General features: G+C 46.7%; 2 protein-coding genes across 2 annotated transcripts in view; one reads left to right on the top strand and one right to left on the bottom strand.

The window, feature by feature from the left end:
- Positions 1–16,572, bottom strand: part of MCFD2 (multiple coagulation factor deficiency 2, ER cargo receptor complex subunit) — a 37,932-nt gene extending 21,360 nt beyond the window's left edge. Inside the window, exons 1-2 of the mRNA XM_027620816.2 lie at positions 16,557–16,572; positions 11,440–11,544 (exon numbers count right to left, since the gene is read on the bottom strand). The gene's annotated coding sequence lies outside the window, so the exon portion shown is untranslated. The remainder of the gene's footprint in view (positions 1–11,439; positions 11,545–16,556) is intronic.
- The window catches only part of TTC7A (tetratricopeptide repeat domain 7A), a 116,616-nt gene continuing 112,755 nt past the window's right edge, over positions 16,390–20,250 (top strand). Inside the window, exon 1 of the mRNA XM_027620814.2 lies at positions 16,390–16,710. Within this exon, the coding sequence (XP_027476615.1) occupies positions 16,527–16,710 (184 nt within the window). The 5' untranslated portion in view covers positions 16,390–16,526. The remainder of the gene's footprint in view (positions 16,711–20,250) is intronic.

Genomic DNA, 20,250 nt, shown 5'->3' with positions numbered 1-20,250 from the left:
TCATCAAGTGGTTCATTATTCTTTGTAAGTGACTAGGAGAAGGGTTCTCAGGGCCCGTGGTACACTCAAGGACCACGCCTGACATGGAGAAAATTAAAATGAAAAGGGACTTCTTTTGGTAGAGCATTCTTTTTCAAAGAAGGGTTAAAATTTTAATGACAGAAATGGATCCTTCTGGAAGAATATTTTAGTAATTGCCATATATTCGCAGAACCTTCCAGAGTATTTAAATGAGCCTCTCCGTACTGATTGATGGCTCATCCTCTACTGTATGGAGGTAGAACAGAGGAAGTGGAGGATAAAGTAGGTCATTTTAGATATAATATATTATTATATACAATAATATTATTAATAATAATATATTACCAGGATTGCCAAGATCAGGCCTAAAGCAAACAACCCTCTTACATCCAAGTTCAATGAGAGAATTTAGTGTAAAACACTTTGTCTTCTTTTTCTCACAAGGTCCACATAAATTTGCTCCATATCTGCTCAAAACGTTTCTGAAAAAGCTCACATAGCCTTTATCCTTTATAAGCAAAACGTTGCCCCTGATGTTCTGAGTGGCTTGAAAAGCCCAGCGCAGAGTCTATCAGGAACATCTTCTATCTGCAGCTATGAACTGCGGTGGGCATACACAACATCTGTGTGATTGCTGGGGCCGTGTACAAGGTAATCGGGAGCGTGGGGCAGAGCTGAAGGTGCTGCAGGCTCCCAGGGGGCAGGCAGCAGAGGGCTGGAGGGCTGAGGCTCTCAGAGCCAGGCACGGGGGCTGCATCCCTAGCTGCAGGAGGCCAGCAGCGCCGCCAGCCAGGGAGAGGTCCCTGTGTCCAGGGGAACAGCTCCTTGACTCTGCACATCTTTCTCTCCCTGCTGACTCAGCCTGGCTTGGGCTTGCCCAGGGCTCAACTCACTCTCTTATCATCCCCACTGCTTACAAGCACATTCTTTCCAAGTTTCTTAGTTGAAATCCCCAGAAAGAAGGCTCTGGTTTAGCCCATCTTTTAGTGCCAAGCCATCTGAAACAGCTAATTAATTGGTCCATGGGTAGCCCGGCCTCCCTTGGGGCAAGAGCTTTGGTCTGTGGTCACTAGTGTCTACAGGGACAGGCATGCAATGAGGCTTTGGGGGTATGCGGGAGTCATCTAGATTCTGTGAACATGGGGAAGGTGACAGATCAGGCCTAAGGCAGCATGGATGGTGGCCTCCAGGAGTCCCTTGGGAAGTATCTCCTTCCGCCTTTACTCCCCTATGGCCAACTAGGGATAGGCCTCTTTCAGTCCACTCTGGAGCCCATTTGTTTTAGTCTGGATTCTTTAAAACCTGAGCCTGGGGAAAACTTACTAAGATTTTATTGGGATATCAAAATGGACACTTGGGCAAAGGGAGCCCTGGCAATAAGTAAGTGTCCTATCCTAATGCAAAATTTGCTCAACCTTATTAAAAAACAAGGAAAGGCTTAATTATTATATCTGGCCTATGAGACTTGGAAAACTGTAAATATCCAGTGTTCTGAAAATATATATAGGGAAAAATGTCCTCTGATGCACTGTGGAAATGCAGATCAAAAGCCTTGAAAAGGGCTACACCTTCCAACCTAACAATTTCATTTGTAATGTGGAATTTAATATGTACTCCTCATGTGAAATAAATATAGCCCTTTAATTTTCTATGATTCATCTTACTTTCTCCAAAGCACCCATCTTGATAGGAAGTGAGAGGAAACTAAATTTAGTCCACACGACTAAAACCCAGTTTAATTCAATATGTAAACTGACCATTTAGGTACTCAGTCTGTCAGGGTAACTGCCCAGGCTCTCATCAATTCTTCCACTTTAACATAGGTTTAGGTATATAGGGGATGGGAGGGCTTACATATCCTATGGCAGTAGGGAAAAGACTCTCTGGAGTTTATATATGGTACAATCCCATTTCCACTATTAAAATAAAAGTGCAAGGGGCACTTGAGTGGCTCAGTCGGTTAAGTGTCTGCCTTCAGCTCAGGTCATGATACCAGGGTCCTGGGATCAAGCCCTGCATCGGGCTCTCTGCCCGGTAGAGAGTCTGCTTCTCTCTGCCCCCTCTTCTTCTGCCCCTCTCCCCACTTGTGCTCTCTCGCTCAAATAAATAAACAAAATCTTTTTTAAAAAATAAATAAAAGTGTAAGTGTGTCAAAGTGTGTCAAAGAAAAAAGGTCTGGAAAGATATAAAGCAACGTCTTTGAGTTATCTCTGGGAGGTAAAATTGCACTGGGCTACTACTGTCTTTTACATTTATGTTTTGGTTTAATTTTATAAGAAGCATGCCTTAATTTCATATTCAGAAAAAAAACAATAATGATGTTTCCTTCTGATAAAAAACCAGCCCAACAGGATGTTAAGTGGGGTTTTGATTGAAACGCCAAGATATGATAGTTATTGAGCATCACAGCAAGGTGTGAGCAGACCACAAAGATTTCAAAGGCAATCTTCAAAATCTGGTTAGTTGTGTCTTGGTCCTTGACCCAGGGAATCCCTCACCCAGATAGAGGGAATAAGAGAGTCAGAAGAGGGGAGATTCAGGGAGGATTTTGTGAGGAGGACTTCCCTGGGGAAATGTGCAGGGTCACCTGCTCCCTCCCCTTCAGTCTAGTGAGAGAGGCTTCAAGAGGACAGACCACTCAGGCAGCTTGAGGTGTGATCACTGCGGTCACTGCCGCAGGGCATAGACAATGGCCCGGTGTGGGCTGGTTCCGGAAGACTAAGTAGACTTGGCTGAGAGAAAAGGGCCTGGGCGAAAACTGCTCAACCTTCTGGGTGCAGGTCAAATGAGACAGAAGTCCAGGGGACCAGGTGAGGAGGAGGCAGAGGTAAGTGTCCCTGGGTTGAGCCCAACCAAGAGTGGCCAGTGAGGACAAGGGGGTCCCAGCAGTGAAAGGCTGGGTGACAAGTGCTAGCTGAGGCTGTAGGGAGCAGGGGGCAGGGGGCCCTGCTGCTGGAGAAGAAACTGAGTCAGAGGAACCCAGCAGGAGAGTCTCCCAGGACCTCAGAGAAACCCCCCAAGATCAGCTTTAAATATCTGCCAGGGGACCTATGGCCTATGGGTCCCCAGGTATAGGGCCCACAAAGCCATTTTACCAGGACTAGCCCCCTTCGCTCTCCACCATTCCCCCCTTCAACCTTAAAGGCCAGAAACAGGGGTGCCTGGGTGGCTCAGCTGGTTAAGCATCTGCCTTTGGCTCAGGTCATGATCCCAGGGTCCTGGGATGGAGCCCCACATTGCATCTCACCGCATCAGGCTCCCTGCTCCGCGGGGAGCCTGCTTCTCCCTCTCCCTCCACCTCTCCCTCTGCTGGTGCTCTCTCTCTTGCTCGCTCACTCTATCTCAAATAAATGAAATCTTAAAAAAAAAAAAAAAGGCCAGAAACAGCAGCAAGAGGAGGAAGAAGTGAATAAGAAAGAGGAGGAGCTAAACACAATTCCCTCCCAGGCTGCCCACAGCCCACCTGCCACAGGCCCTAGCTTTGGGGGAGTAGGAGAGAAATCTTATCTTTGAGTGAAGATTTATATATTGATTAGTATATTGGGCTGGACCCTTTTAATTACTTACTTAAGCCTGCATTTATGACTTAAAGTGACCCCTGGACATTTACCTAAGGGTGCCGAGAAAAATTTATGAGCTTGGTAGGATTTTTATATACAGTCTTGGAAAAGACCAACCTAACCCCCACTGGAAGGGATTAAAAGCAGTGGAAGACAAAAATAAAGTGGCTCTGGTGGACACAACCCATAAATCCTGCATTTACAGCATACTGGTTGTACAACATTCCTTTTTTAAAAGCCACTCTGCCTTGAGTTTCTAGATACACTATAGCAGTACCACCCAGATGTTGACTAGGAGCCCCTCATTCCTTGGAGGTCTGGGTCTAACGGGATTAGACCGAGCCAATTCCACAGCCTGGAAAAGTTGAGTTTGCCCTATAACTTGTGCTCATTCTGAGACTTACTCACCTGAGGTCTCCCCAGCCTCTTATTTCTGAGCCTGTTTTGCTTTCCGCTTTTCCCCCTCATCAGCCTGGATGCAGAAATGAGCATCTCTTAGCATTCCCTCTTTAGGAGAATCTCCTCACACAAACAGTTGTGAGTTGTGGAGACTTTCCTGAAGGTTTTCCATCTTCTTAGAGGGGGGCAGGGTTAGGTGGTCAGGGAGGTTGTTGTAGTTAAAGTTCACCACACTGAGTGACTGCTATTATTCCAGTACAGTGTTAAATGCTGGAGATACAGAGTAAATGATATCCATCATCCTCAAGATACTCTCAGTCTAGTTGGGGAGAGAATGTAAGAGAATATAGTAAGTGCCTGTTAGAGCCCAGGTTGCCATGTGAGCACATGTGGTGGGGGCATGCGAACAGGCCTGTGGTGAGGATGTGGGAAGTCAAGGAAGATTTCTCTCTGTGATAAAATGGCAGATTATTTAAAGAATCAAATAGAATTTGAGAATGCAGAAATACAGTAAGAGATGTTAAAAACTCCAGAGATGGGTTCAACAATTTAGATGCATGAGAAGAGAGAGTCAATGAATTAGAAAATATGGCAGAGGATGGGGCGCCTGGGTGGCTCAGTCGGTTGAGCGTCCGACTCTTGATTTAGGCTCAGGTCATGATCTCAGGGTCCTGGGATAGAGCCAGCATTGGGCTCCGTGCTCAGTGGGGAGTCTGCTTGAGGGATCTCTTCCTCTCTTTCTGTCGCTCCCCTTGCTTGCATGCTCTCTCTCTAAAATAAATACATAAATCTTAAAAAGAAAAGAAAAGATAATACGGCAGAGGAAACGATCTAAAATAAAGAGAGACAACATAGAAAATCCAAAAGCCAGGGTAGGAGACACAGAGAATACAGTGAGAGGATCTTACTTTTATTTAGTTGGAGTCCCAGGAGAAGAGAGAATGAGCTGAGATAATATTTGAAGAGATAAAATAATTTTCCACAACTGATGAAAGACTTTAAGTTCAGAATCACAAAGAATAACAAATCCCAAGCAAAACTAATAATAAGAAATCTATTCTTGACACATTAAAATAAATCTGCAGAAAACAAAACAAAAAGAAAAAAATTAAAGACGGGCAGAGGGGGAAAAAGATTATTTTCAAAGGAGCAACAGCCAGACAGACAACTGACTTCTCAACAGCAACAGTGGAAACCAGAAAACAGTGTAGTATCTTGAAAGGCTAAAAGTAAACTGCTAGTCTAAAATTCTACATCCAGCTAAAAATCTCCTTCACATGTAAACACGAGAAGACACCCTGGGACAAAAAAAAAAAAAAAAAAAAAAAAGAGTGATTTATCCACTAGCAAGAAACACTGTATTAGTTTTCTATTCCTATGTAATAAATTACTACAAACTCAGCAGCTTAAAACAATACCCATTTATTTTCTCACAGTTGTGTAGACATGAAGTCCAGGTAAGGACAAACTAGGCTCACAGCTCAGAGACTCACAAAGCTGAAATCAAGGTTTTGGGTAGGGCTAGGGTCTCATATGAGGCTTGAGGTCCTCTTCACAAGATCATGTGGTTTAAAGTGAGGTCTAAAAGAAGTCTAAGACTTAAAATTATATAAAATATATTCTCTGATACAATGAAATTATAATGAGAAAAAAACAACTTAGAAAACTCCACATTTATTTGGAAATTAAGAAACATTTCATTTTTTTAAAGATGTTTTTTAAAAGATTTTATTTATTTATTTGACAGAGAGAGACAGTGAGAGAGGGAACACAAGCAGGGGGAGTGGGAGAGGGAGAAGCAGGCTTCCCACTGAGCGGGGAGCCCAATGTGGGACTCGATCCCAGGACCCTGGGATCATGACCTGAGAGGAAGGCAGACACTTAACGACTAAGCCACCCAGGCGCCAAAGAAACACTTCTAAATAACACATAGGTCAAATAATATTACATAGGAAGTTAGAAAATATTTTGAACCAAATGTTAACAAAGTTTTTAATGTATCAATTCCCATGAGATATAGGTGACAAAGGGAAGTGTATAGCCTTAAATGCATATATATTACAAAGTAAGAAAGATAAAAAATTCATGAGCTAAGATTCATTCTCAAAAAGTTAGAAAAAGAAGACATGGGATACTATATTATTATTCACAAAAATTCACTAACCCAACTCTGGGCATCCACATCAGGCTTAGCCCTATTTCTTGCTCTAGTCAATGGAATGCATACAGGAGTGTGATGTGTCACATCTAGACAAAAGGTTTAAGATTCAACATTGAGTTCACCACACTGTCTCAGTTTCCTTCGGCTATGATGACTGTCAGTGTTCTAGACAGTGGCTGTTCTGCTGCTCAAGCCCCAGGGTAAAGACGATGCGGAGAAGAAGCCAGCCAACCTGGACAGAACAGGTAGAATGATTGAGACATAAACTATGTTGTAGAAATCCTTGAGATGTTTTTTTCAGGATTGTTTGTTGTCTCAACTGAACCTATCCTATCCTAACCCTTATAGAAGTCCAAAAGAAGAGGCAACTACGTGGCGCAATCGGTTAAGCATCTGACTCTTGGTTTTGGCTCAGGTCGTGATCTCAGGGTCATGAGATCAAGCTCTACATCGGGCTCTGCACTCTGCGTGGAGTCTGCTTAGCATTCTCTCTCTCCCCTCTCCCTCTGCCCCTCCCCCGATAATTGCACCCTCTCTCTCTCTAATAAATAAATCTTAACAAAAAAAGAAGTACAAAAGAAACCCAAATGCAGTAAAATAAATGAAATAATAAGGGTAACTGCCTTAAAGAAACAGAAAAGAATGTGCCATAGAGAAGATCAACAAAACCAAAAGCTGGGTCTTTGAAAAGACCAATAAAACTGATAAATCCTTAGAAATTATCAAGACAATGAAAAAGAGAGAAAAAAATTAAAAAGAGAGAGAATGCATAAATAACTAATGCCAGCAATGAAAAAAGCAGGTATCACTATATATTCTATAAACACTAAAAAGATACTAAGAGAATTTTATGAATAATTTATGTTGAAAATGCAAGAAGTTAGATGAAATGAATATAGTCCTAGAAAAATACAACTTATTGAAAATTGATCTAGGAAGAAATAGAAATTTTAAGTCCTATAATTTTTAAATAAATTGAATCAAAGTTTAAAAACTTTGATTAGCTAAGGGAAAAATAATGCTTACTATATACAAACGCTTTGGAGAATAGAAAAAAAATGGTATACACTCCAATTCATTTATACGGCTAGCTTAACTATGATACCAAAAGCCAATGAGGATAGTTTCAGAAGAGAAAATTTAGCCAAATCTCACTCATGAACATAGATACAAAAATTCTAAATAAAATACTGTATCAAGAAACATATAAAAAGGAAAATACATTATAACCAATGTGGTAGACAGTATAATAGCTCCAAAAGATGTTTAGTTCCTAATCCTCAAAACCTGTGACAATGTCATCTTACAAGTCAAAAGGGACTTTGCAAAGCCCAATGTAATCACAAGAGTCCTCGTAAGAGGGAAGCAGGAGGGTCAGAGTCAGAGAGACGTACCCATGGAAGCAGAGATTGGAGTGATGGGCTTTGAAGATGGAGGAAGGGACCACCAGCCAAGGAACTCACTAGCCTCTAGAAACAGGAAAAGGCAAGGAAACATATTCTCCCCTAGAGCCTCCAGAAGAACTGCAGCTCTACCAACACCTTGATTTAGCCCACAAGACCCACTTTGGATTTCTGACCTCAAGAATTGTAAGATAATAAAGGTGTGGTATTTTAAGACACTGTGTATTTGGGAATTTGTTACAGAAGCAACAGGAAACAGATAGAACTAAGTTGATCTTATTCTAGAAACACAAGGATGCTTCAACATTGGAAAGTCAAAATACTTCACCGTATAAGTAAATTTGAAGGAGGAAAATAATATGACTGCTCAATAAACAGAAAAAAATTTCATAAAATTCAACTCCAATCATCATTACAAAAAAAAAACACAACTTTTGGCAAACTACGATTAAAAGGATTTTTCTAAATCGGATATCCGTTATCAGAGGTTGGAGAAAAATCAACGCGTTGTACACCAAAACTTGTATAACATTGTATGTCATTATACTTCAATAAGAAAGAAAGAGAGAGGGAAAGAAAGACAGAAAGAGAGGAAGGGAAGAGGGAAGCTGGGAGTAAGCAATGAAAAGTAATTAACTATAAAGGAACAAAATTACCAAAAAAAGCACTGAAGTAATTACCATAAAAAGCCAGTAGTTACATTTAGAAAGAACAGGGTTGTATTTGGGAAGGGATATAGTGGGGGCTTCTGGGATGCTGGTAAAACCCTACTTTTTTCTAGATGGTAGTTAATGAAAGCGCTTCATAATAATTATATTTTATGCATTTTCCTTTAATTGTGTTATTTTTCACAACAAAAATGTTTTTATAAAGGTAGAAAAGAAAGAAAGGGGACACCTGGCTGGCTCAGTCAGTGGAGCATGTGACTCCTGATCTCAGGGTTGTGAGTTTGAGCCCCAGGTTGGGCACAGAGATTACTAAAAAAAAAAAAAAAAAATCTGAAAAAGAAGGATTTGAAAAGTAGATAGAGCAAAGCTACATTTTAAGGCCTAAAACTGCTATAATCATTGAAGGGCAGACACTCAGGTTGGCCTTAGGTGTGGTGGAGCTTAAAATCAGACCAGCTAACATGAGCTGAAAGGCTCTGAGCGCTCCTGGGTTGGGCTGACTTCTCACCTCCAAGTTAGCAGAATCTGGGCAGAGAACCAGCACTGGCAAAGGCTAGGAGAAAGTGTGGGCCCAATGGGGTGGGTACCCATTGTGGCAGTCCTGCAAGATGACACAGAAGGCACCGAGGAGAAGCAGGAGGGAAGTGAGTGCATGGAGAAGGTGCTAGTATCTCAATCATGAAATGGAGGAGGGGTGGGGATGGAAGACATTCTGGAGCTCTCATCTCCCAGGCCCGAGAAAACTTTTTAATATTCTAGGATTCTAAAATGAACGTGATAAATAATTACTGAGTGCAAAAGCTTGAAGAAGTCGTGGTTTTGAAGCTTGCCTTTGTAAGGAAGGGCCTTATCCCTCACCTAATGGTTACCTGCAGTTTTTCTGGCGGTTGTCAAAGGGAAAGACCAACCATACAGCCAGCAGAGTTTTCATGGCAACATTCTAGGAGGGCTGGTTCGGCTGGTCAGTCTACAGTACTAATTGTTAAGACATGAGACAGCATGGGCCAGAAATGCTATGAGCCAACAACCACCGTCATAAGTGAAATCTGATGTCCAAATATAAGGACTGTGGGGCACGTGACTACAGAAGACGGGGCAGGCTCTGTATCACACTCACTGATGATCTGAGCGCATGAAAGGACTGTTAGCTATGAAGAAATATAGGGTTTTCAAGGTTCCTGTTGGGAACACAAGGCTCTGGGGGTGGGGGGTGAATGGCAAATACAAAAGTATGAGAGAAGAGGGGAGTAGAGGTAGGGAGGAGATGTCTCCACCTCTGGAGGGTCTAATTACTCCCAGCACTGTCACAATGAGTATAAACCAGAGTGATTTGATGGGGTAAGGGGATGTGGTAATAAACAAACATAGTACTTCTTTGCATCAGTACACAGGAAAATAAAAACCACCTGCACTCGGCTTACTGTTGACGTTGACATGAGTTTTCGAGGGTAGGAAACTCTTGCCTGGGGTGAGAAAAGTTGTAAACAACTATTGTTTTTTGCAGAAATTTCAAGAAGTAACCTTTTTTTTTTTTTCTTAATAATCTCTACACCCAATGTGGGGCTTGAACGCACATGACCCTGAGACCAAGAGTTGCACGTTTTACCAGCTGAGCCAGTCAGGCGCCTCCAAGAAGTAACCTTTTCTTTTCAAGATTTTATTTATTTATTTGAGAGAGAGAGAGCAGGAGATGGGGGAGGAGCGGAGGGAGAGGGAGAAACAGGCTCCATGCTGAGCAGGAGGATCCTGGGATCATGGCCTGAGTCAAAGGCAGATGCTCAACAGACGGAACCACCCAGGCGCCACAAGAAGTAACCTTTTCAACGAACTTTGCAACTTTTCAATAGACTGCATCTAACCACTTTTTATTCTCTAAGACTCTTTGAAACCCTTGCCTCAAAACCCTCACCTTGTGCCGTCCACCGATACCCACCTACTGTATTGTGATTTGTGCCCAGTCCCAATCAAGCCCCTCACTGGAAAAGCTGCCATAAAATAGACCCAACCCTTCATAAATATCCCGATGTGGCCCCCCAGTACAGACGTTACTATGACTAGGCAGAGTTGTGTTTTCCCTTCCTGCGATCAGAACAAACTCAGCTTTGCACTCTCACAAAATTGTTTTGACAGTGTTTTTGGGAAGCGGCATTCGATTATGAGGCCTGCCGAGACCTCCTCGCCACTGCGGTCAAGACCCTGACTCAGAAAGGATGCTCCTCTGAGGCCCTCGAGCCCCTCAGGAGTCTTTTAGACCACGGCAGTGAGAGATGTAAGTCTTGCCTTGGGCCTGAGCTCCCCAAATACAGGGTCTATTTGTCTCCAGGAATAAGGAACCCCTTTCAGGAATCCTTTGATTATCTGACCATACTGGAAAATCTTTTCTCCTCGGTCGGTATCTGCCTTATTACAAACGACACTACTCCTTGTCTATTTCCATCCTGCTCATTTTTGGTTGTGCATCTGTAAGAGTCAGGTTGACAGTGGCAAGGATAGATGTGGGTCCCAATAAGTATGTCCCTAACCTGGCCCAGGGACAAATTTTTTCTTGGGCCACTTATGAGAACTTTCCTCAGACTTGTTTTGAGGTTCAACAAAGATCTCTCCACATAAACCATCTGCTGGGAAGTATAAATTCATCAGAGTTGCAGATGGAGAAGGTCTAGCTGTGACGTTGGGAGCTCTGAGCCACAGGATGCACAAGTGACTCTTGACTGACCATTTCCAGGCTCTCGTGGCTCTGTCTCAGTATTAACCTCAGTCCATGCCTTCCTCGGGCCAGACTTTTGCTTCTTACATGTATTTAGGCTATACCCAAATTTGTGCACTTATCTTTCCAAATAGCATCATTTCACCAAGGATAATTTAGAATTACAGTGGCCACCATGAGGGAGTTTTGATATGAACAAAATTATTTACTCGAGAGGTGCCTTAGAATGTAAAGGCAACATAATTCCAAGCATCCAATGGTCTTCGTTATTTTTTATTAGCACGAGGAAGCATCCAAAAGAAACTGGATTGCAAAATTACTCCCTTAATGGATTGCTTGGCCAAAGCAAAAGAAAAATGTGAACAAGTTAAATCTTTCAGATTCCCCCCAAACCACAATTTAAGCCTACTATCCTCTTCCCGCATGCTATGCTCCTCCATGTCCTGCTACCCCTCTATCTCTTCCTCTGACCCACTTCCCCCTCCTTCCCGGCCAGCCAGGTACCCCAGAGCTCACTTACCTCTTTAAAGTAAACCTCCTGCGAAACAGAGAAAACCTCTTATGGTAGATGTTAAGCTCTTATTTCATTCTCAGCTGAAAGCCATCATCACAGACTCTGCAGGGCCTAGACAATGGAGAGAAAACATTAGAGGAATTTAGGCTCATTTGAGGAACTTAGAGCCCAGAGCAGCCACATATATTCCAATTCATTCCTATGTGAGTCGGAACGTCAGATGCAAGGAGTTCAATGAAAAAGTCAGAATGGGAAGACCCCCAGTGGTGACTAAAAAGGCCTTCAGTTGCACAGGGAACCGAACTGGTTTAGGAAAGCTATAGAGTTGGTCAGGGTCTTTTGGAGGCTATCCTCTGTCTTTCCTGTGAAAACAGATTGTGCTTTGGTTCCGTTTTTCAAGCCAGAAAAGAAGTGTGATGGAGACCTCAGGAGTAGGTTAATACCTATCAACAGCATGCAGGAATTGATCCTGAAGCAGATGTGACCCTGCTCGCTCTCTTACTTTTTGTGAATGGCCTTGAACCAGAAATAGAGGAGCAATAACGTGCCAGCAAAAGTAGAATGGGAAAGAGCCCCAAGGCCAGACCTCCCAACCCTGCTGAATATTTTGAAAAAAGTTCTAGAACTAAGAAATGAACAATGAAGATATCAGTGAAGGTGTTCAGTTTCTCATTCTACTCTTAAACCCACAAGGAAACATTTCTCTAAAAATTAAAGAACAACCTTACAAATGTTTTACTGGTATGGGCAGGATAGTAACAATCTTAAAGCTGACCACATTTGCACAATCTTTTCCTTGGAGCCTTCAAACTACCCCAGTCCCACATTTATCCTCATCATGCCTTCCCCAGGCCCCAGCCCATAACCATCAGCCTCCAAACTTTAACCAGGGAACACCACACTCATTAACTTAATAGCAAGGGATTTACTGTGTGAAGGGAACTGCCATGTGAAATGCTTTCCCTGACGGTCCCTTCCTTCCGGTTTGGTCCCAGGGGACTTCCTTATTCATAATAAGATCCTGGCTCATTCCGATAATGATTTATGAGTACTTCTGTGTGTAAACCAGGCAGATTGAAAGTCTTTTATCAGCAAAAATTCTACTGATCTCTACTGGAGCTAAACCCATCAAGGTTCAATCTCTACCCAAACCTGCCTAATAGCCTCTAAGACAGGGCAATAAAAGAAGGAATAAAACTAAGAATCAAACACCTTAAAGAGAAAGGAGCCTCATACCTTGTCCCAGTCTTTATGACACTCTTAATCCTCTTGTTGAAAACCCCAGTGGGCAGGAATACAGATTTGTTTAGGACCCCAGGGCTACAATTAGTCACTGCCTGCTCCGCATTAGGATTAAACTCAAGTACTATTCCATCTTCAAGGCCTACCGAGATCATGTGTTTTACAGTTGTGGATCCATGTTGTGTTCTCTTTGGTGTCTATTTTTTTAAGATTTTATTTTTAAGTAAACTCTACACTCAGTATGGGGCTTGAACTTACAACCCCAAAATCAAGAGTCGCACACTCCACCAACTGAGCCAGCCAGTGCCCCTCTTTGGTGTCTCTTTAAATCAAAAGTTAATACTTGTCGGGAGCCTGGGTGGCTCAGTTGGTTAAGCGACTGCCTTCGGCTCAGGTCATGATCCTGGAGTCCCAGGATCGAGTCCCACATCGGGCTCCCTGCTCAGCGGGGAGTCTGCTTCTCCCTCTGGCCCTCTTCCCTCTCGTGCTATCTCTCTCTCATTCTCTCTCTCAAATAAATAAATAAAATCTTTAAAAAAATAAAAAATAAAAAAATAAACGTTAATACTTGTCCTCTCCAGGGAAAATCAACAATAGTACCCGGATGACCACTATGCCCCAGTTTACTGAGCTAAGCTACCCTCCTACATTTCACAAGTCCTCAACCAGAACCTCAAGAGACTTACATTGCCTTGTAATTGTATTCTTATTCAATAGGTGGACAATCTTTTGTTGTGTTCAAAGATGAGGCGAGCTCCGATGCTGATTCACCTACTGCTTACTCTTTTAGCTCAGTGACAGCATTAAGGGTTCCATAGAAAAGCCAACAATTGGTCAAGGAAGTACCTTACCCAAGACAAGACATCCCAAGGAGGAAAATCCCTTACTCAGACAAAGAGCTGTGCAAAGGGTTTCTGGTCAATAACTAAGACATTATGAGGATCCTTGGGTCTCACTGGCCACTGCAGACAGAATATTCCCCACTTCTCTGCAATGTGCACGCCATAAATTTGATCTACCCAAGTCCTTGCTAACCAAACCTTTTCCCTGGGAACCCAAACATGAACAGACATTTTCTGAATTCAGATTAGCTCTTCAGTACCCTCCCATTCTGGGCCTAACCAAGTATCATAGACCTTCAACTTCTAAGTACATGAGAAACGTCTCCAAGCCCTTAACTGCGTGAGAATTGAGACCCATAGCTTACTACAGCTTCTCCTGTGATCCAGTGACAAGAGCCTCCCCACCTTGTCGAGGAGCAGCAGCCAAACTAGTGGAGTCTTCTGTCAGCTTGGCTAGTCCCTCATTCAGTACTATCCTTGTTGCTTCCTAAAATTACACCTTTCTTAGCAGGTCCTTTACCTCCTGTGAACTCCAATACTCTCTCTGAGGTGCTGAGACTGTCAGGCAGCGCCCTCCCTCACTCTGTTAAGCAATCAACCCAGCTTCTTCTGATCAGCAAGTTTTTCCAGCTGGCAAGGGATGACAATCTTTAACAGAATTTGTCCTAAACTCTCATCTGAGAGATTTCAGATCATTAAAAAATAAAAACAACCACCACACTTTCTACATGCCTTTTATTTTGGTAAATATTCCTAATACAATCATGGCTGCTCTTTGCTCTCATTCCTACATTCTCTTACTCCCCTGAAAAATGCTGGTCACTAGCAGGCTGGGGGCTTATCTCTGCTGGAATAGAACCACAAAAGGATCAGGAGTGTGGCTGCAGTGTTGGGGAGCAGCTCATTTTAAGCTCTAACCACGATATTGTGTTCCTCTCTCCCATGCCCTACACCCACACAAATCTTGGAGCAAGACTCAAAGGAACAAGCGGCAATTCAGTTAGTTTCCTGGAGTCCTGCAACCTGGGGGCAGGGTTGGCAAAGGATTAGGGAGAAAAAGGGGAGGAGGGGAGGTTTCCTTATTTCTATCAGGGGTGCCTTCCCCTCCTCAACTCTGCTGTCCCCTGCCCGCCCCAGGGCTGACTCTGGGGCACGTCAGACCTGGGGCAGGTCACAGTGTATTCTCAGGGCACCCTCATCCAAAGGACATGCACAACTCTCTCCAGCTGAAAGCTGGTTCTGGTGACCAGCAAGGGCAGCCCAAGGCTAACCAAATGCCAGTTAGAGGAGGTGACAGGAATAGGCCTGGTGTTTGTGTAAATGGAGTAAACTGGCCCTAAATTCCAACAGCCAGAGTTGTCCCTGTTTTCTTTTGTCTATTTCCTGGCCCCTGGGAGTTCAGAACAGACCCCGGGGTGCTCAGTGCAGCAGTCAAGGTCAGGAAATGCTGTCTCCCAGCAAGGAATGTAGCTGCATTTGGAACCTGGATTGGAGGGTATCCACTCACCGGGGCGTTGTGGGGGTGAAGAGCAGAAGATTGGCCTTCACCAGATAATCCCGGGCCTAGGCACCGGGAGCCTGAGCTCTGCTTGACAGAAACCTTACCACAGTTACCGTTGTCCAGAAGCACCAAGCAGTGGGGTCTCCTGACACTGAAAGTGGTGGAGCGTATTCCCACAGTCGAGATGGACACCTCTTAGGGGTCTATACTATAGTTAAAAGCTTGCCCTGACTTTCCTTTTGGAGTCTTCCGTCTGCACTATGCAACATGTCACTTACACACAGGGGAGTTTTTTTGGTCTCGCTGTGATTTCTAGCATGTTGGCCTCAACCCCCACACTGGACTGCAAGCCGCTCCGGAGGCGGGGCCCCCCTAACCAGTCCCTTCTCCTTCAGGCCACCCTGTAATCCCTTGAACTTCTTAGTCCCCCACAGCGCCAGGCTAAACCCTGCCCTGAGTTTTGATCACAGCCTTCAGACACCAGAATTAAGAAATACCACGCTGGAAAACAGCTTAACACCTTTAAGAATTCCAGGGTATGGGGAGTCCGCAGAGGGCAGGCCAGCCAGGTCGTGCGAGGGAGTCAGGCTGGAAAGAGGAACTCCGCTGTTAAAAAAGAAAATGAAAAGTGTCTCAGGGTGCCGGCGCCCAGAGAGTGCAGGGGCTCCGAACGGGCCTGTTGAGCACCGCCCCCGGCCCCCGCCCGCGGCCCGAGCACCCCGGAGGGTGGCGCGCTGGGCCGCGCGTCCCGGCAGGGCCGGCACCCCGTGGAGGTTCACTCTCGCAGACGGGGGTGACGGGCCGGCCGGCCTCTCCCCGGATTTGTGACGTGCCCGGGGCAGCGCTGGTGACCAGGCACCACACAAAGCCGGGGCGTCGGGGCGGGGGAGGTCCCCAGGCCAAGAGCCCCGATGGGATGGGGAGAGGGCAGGGAGCGAGGCGCCCTCGGGCGTCGGGGCCCCGCGAAGTATTAAAGTGAGCGCCGAGTCGGCGGCGGCGGGGGCCTGGCGCTGGCGGCGGGGCGGCCGCGAGCGCTCGTCGCGCGCCTGGCTGCTGTGGCCGCGCTGGCCGCCCGCGCGCCCGGCTCGCCGAGGCCGCGCCACGCCCCCGCGGAGGTGGAGCAGCGGCCAGGGGCGGGTCCGCAGCTGGCGGCGCCCGGGCCCGGGGCGGGGGCTGTGGCAGCAGCTGCAGCAGCTGCAGCAGCGGCGGCGGCAGCAGCGCCAGGAGCTGCTGCAGCAGAGGCGGAGGCTGCTCCTGGACGCGTCCGGGCCGCGCAGCCGGAGCCCCAGCCCGGAGGCGCCCGGCGGTGCGCTGGGTGCCGCTACTGCTGTTGCTGCAGCCGCCGCCGCCGCCCGCCCGCCGCCGCCAGGGCCCCCGCTGCCGCCCGGGCCTCGGCCGCCTCCCGCGCCCCCGCCGCCCCCGCCCGCGTGTGCGCCCCAGCCGGGACGCCGCCCCCGGCCGGGTCTCCACTTCTCGGCCGCACCTCCCATGACAGCGCCCGCGCGAAGATGGCTGCGAAGGGCGCGCACGGCTCCCACCTGAAGATGGAGAGCGAGCTGGAGCGCTGCCGCGCCGAGGGCCACTGGGACCGCATGCCCGAGCTGGTCCGGCAGCTGCAGACGCTGGTCATGCCCGGCGGCGGAGGCAACCGGCGAACCAGCCCGAACGCCGTGTTCACCTCTCTGGACACCGGTGAGTGAGGGAAGCGACTGGCTCCCGAGCACCCGGCGCGCTAAACGCGCCGCCTCCTCCAGGAAGCGGGCCCCGACTGCCCCCCGGGTCGGCGACGGCCGCCTTCGGTATTACCCTTCCTGTAGTGCTGGTGGTAGGAGCAGCCAGAGTAATTAGGAAGGTTCTTATGCCCCAGGAGAAAAACCACATGCAGGTTTGGGCGCTTTGGGGAAGAGAGAGAAACGGCTCTCGCTCCCTGCCCTTTGGGATCATGAGGGCAACTCCGTCTACTGTGAAATGGTGGTATCGGCACGGATCAGCTCAGGGCAAGGGCTGGACTCTTGCGCCATCCCTCCACCCCGCCCCCGGTCCCTCAACTCCACCAGGTGAAGGCTGTCTGTCTCTGCTTGCCCTTCCCTTCTCCCCCCCACAACACCCCGGAGTCCAGTTGACAACGGTGCTCTGTCCACAGCAGACAGGGTTGCGTTGGCGAGCGCGCGCGGGGCGGGGGGGGGGGGGGGTGGTGAGGTGGGAAAGAGGCCTGGTAAGCCTCAGTTTCCTCATCTGTGGTAGGACTCGGGACCCATCTAGCCCTGGCACTCGGTGGCTTTGGCAGTAGGGCTGGTTTGGCTGGGCTGGGCTCTTATGCTGGGGCGGGAAAGCACCCTGATGTGGCAGTCGGGGAACACCCCGCCCCAGTCTCCAGCCTCAAATCCTGTTCCTGGTGCCCACAGCTCAGCCTGGGGAGCCTTCCCTGAGCCCTCTTTGTGCACCACCCCTTTAGAGCCTTGCGGAAGGAGGCAAGGAGTCAGTGAATGCAGATATTTAGAGGTTTAAAGACTGCCCAGCCTGTGGGATCATAATGAGAATAATAGTAGTCATAGCTAACACTTACCCAGTGCCACGCACTGTCCTACTAAGCACTTCAGTCAGTTCATTAATTCCTCCTAGCAACCCCATGAGGCAGGCACTCTTGTTTGCCCCCCTTGCAGATAATGGAAACAGAGACCCTGAGCAGTTAAATAACTTGATCATCCAGTCAATAGGTGGTAGGCGCAGGATCTGAACCCAGGCTTCTGAGTGTATCCTTTTAACCACTGGTACTGTTATCTCTTAATGATGTGTAGCACAAAATCCCAGCCTGAGGAGTTGCCTAAAGGGATGGGGAGGGGGGGCCAGAGAGGTGACCAGAGGGCAATCGTGTGGTAGATGGAGGAGCTCAGAGGAAAAGGAGTTTTGGGGAAGCGGCAGACGGTGTGCTGGCCTCAGGCTGGTGTTGGGAAGGGCAGAGTGTGTTTGCCCAATGGGGAGGGAGGATAGAAGGACACTGAGGGGGCTAGGGTGACAGAGACTGGCGGACAGTTGGGTTGGGGCTTTGAGATCAGCCTGAGCATGGCAGTGAGGGGGAGAGGCCAGAGCTAAAGGGAGAAGCAGGTGAACCCTCCTCTCCCAGGGCAGAATAGAGAGATTACAGGTGCTCCTTCTGTCCCCTGTGAGGGGTGATGTAGTGGGGTGGGGCTTCTGAGGGTGGGAATGGGAAACGGACCCACACAAAGAGCCCTGGGGCCTGGGTGAGTTATGGGAATCTGAGTAAGGTTGGCCCCACAGAGGAACATGCTGGGCCAAGACAGGAACCTGACCTCCTCAAATTCATATGGGTCTGTATTTCCTAAACTGCTTTTTAGAGGTCTCAAGGAGATTACAAAGTTAACTGGTATCCCAAGAAGAAAGAACTTAGGGAGCCCAAAAAGTAAAGAAACTGGACCTAATAGATTCCGTGGTGTTAAACAGACTTTTTTTTTTTTTAACTGTAGGACTTTTCAGAGTCTTTGTGTTTCTTTCTTTATTTTTTTTAAGATTTTTAGTTATTTATTTGAGAGAGAGAGAATGAGAGAGCACGAGTGGAAGAAGGGGTGAGGGAGAAGCAGACTCCCCGCCAAGCAGGGAGCCCAATTTGGGGCTTGATCCCAGGTCCCTGGGATCACAACACAAACTGAAGGCAGACGCTTAACCGCCTGAGCCACCCAGGCGCCCCTTCAGAGCCTTTAATATGTTCACCTGCCTGTGATATACAAGTTGAGGTTGGAGTATAAATAGCACATTTCTCAAACTTGCCTTGACCATATTCTATAAAGCATTGTTGGGAAACACTGATATCGTACAGTTTATAAATGGTATGGTATGGATATAAAATGCTTTCCCTATTTTTTTAAATTCTTGTAAACAACCTTATGGGGAGAGCAGGAGTTATTGTCTCCATTTTAGACATCAGGACAGCAAGGCCCAAAGAGGTCACATAATGTGTATGTAGCAGAGCCTGTATGCAAGCCTCAGTTGCCGCAACCAAGTCTACTACTAGGGAAGGTGGGGGCGGGGCATGAGGCCCCTGGCTTGGCCTCACTGTGGGGACTGCCTGGCACAAGGAGGGAGACTGAGGGGTACAGTGGGGTCTCTTCTGCCAACTTTTGGGTTTGGTTCTGCAGATGATTTTTCTCCCACTGTTAAATCTGGATACACTATCCCAACACACACGCAGGCACACACAGATGCACACGAGGAAGGAAAATAAATTGACTTCCAAACCTATGTGCAGAGCAGTTTTTGGATTGTCTGCTATTTTGATTCTCTCCTCAGGGTTCCTTGATCACTTGAGGGATTGAGGGCCTGTTTTTTTGGAGCAGTATAGCACTGACCCCCTTCAACCCAGGAGGGAGATTCTTATTGTACTACTTGGCCTATTAGACTCTTACAATCAGTGTCCAGAAGCTTCAGCAGTTACCTATTTGGGGAGAGGAGAGGGAATGTATTGAGATGGGGAGACAAACCCCATTTGAACCCCATTTTACAAACTGAGGCCCTGAGCCCTGCTTGTATCTGCAGGGTTTCCTACAGAAACTAAAAAACACTCCCAGACCATCTATTTCAGTCCAGGGAGCAGGAGGGGAGGACCCACTGGGAGGTCCTCTTTGGGGTCTGGTGAGAGTGAAAGGTCAGGAGATGCTCAGGCAGAGGGGCCCTTCCCCCCTCTTCTCTGGGGAGGCTGCTTCTGCCCTGGGGGAAGATGGTTGCCACTGTTGGTACATTTTCTCTCAAACACATCCGGTTTAGATTTGGTCAGGATGGAGCAGGGGAACCCCAGAGTGTGGCTGGCTGTGATGGAGTTGGTTCATGTAAAAACAAAGAACCCATCCAAGTGGTTAAAGAAAAAGACATGAATACTATGAAAAATTTCCAAAACCTCAGAAAAGCAGAACAGTGAATAACATGTATCCATTAACCAGCGTCAGTGATTATGGACCCAAGACTGATCTTGTTTGAGCTACACCCCAAGCTATCCCCACCCCCCGCAGTGAATACCGAAGTAGGTACTTATTAATAAGAACTCTTTTTTTTCTTTCAGTTGTGAAGAGATTTATTTACAGTAGTGTGTAAGCACATACGTAAAGAAGTGGTGACCATTGGGAGCCAGTGCAGGATCCTAAAAAAAAAAGTCATTTTTCTTTTTTTTTTTTTTAAAGATTTTATTTTTATTATTTATTTGAGAGAGAGAGAATGAGAGAG

This window comes from Zalophus californianus, chromosome 8 (assembly GCF_009762305.2).
Source record: "Zalophus californianus isolate mZalCal1 chromosome 8, mZalCal1.pri.v2, whole genome shotgun sequence".
Lineage (NCBI taxonomy): Eukaryota > Metazoa > Chordata > Mammalia > Carnivora > Otariidae > Zalophus > Zalophus californianus.
Note: the sequence above shows the minus strand (reverse complement) of the source record. Positions and strands in the feature narration are given on the sequence as shown.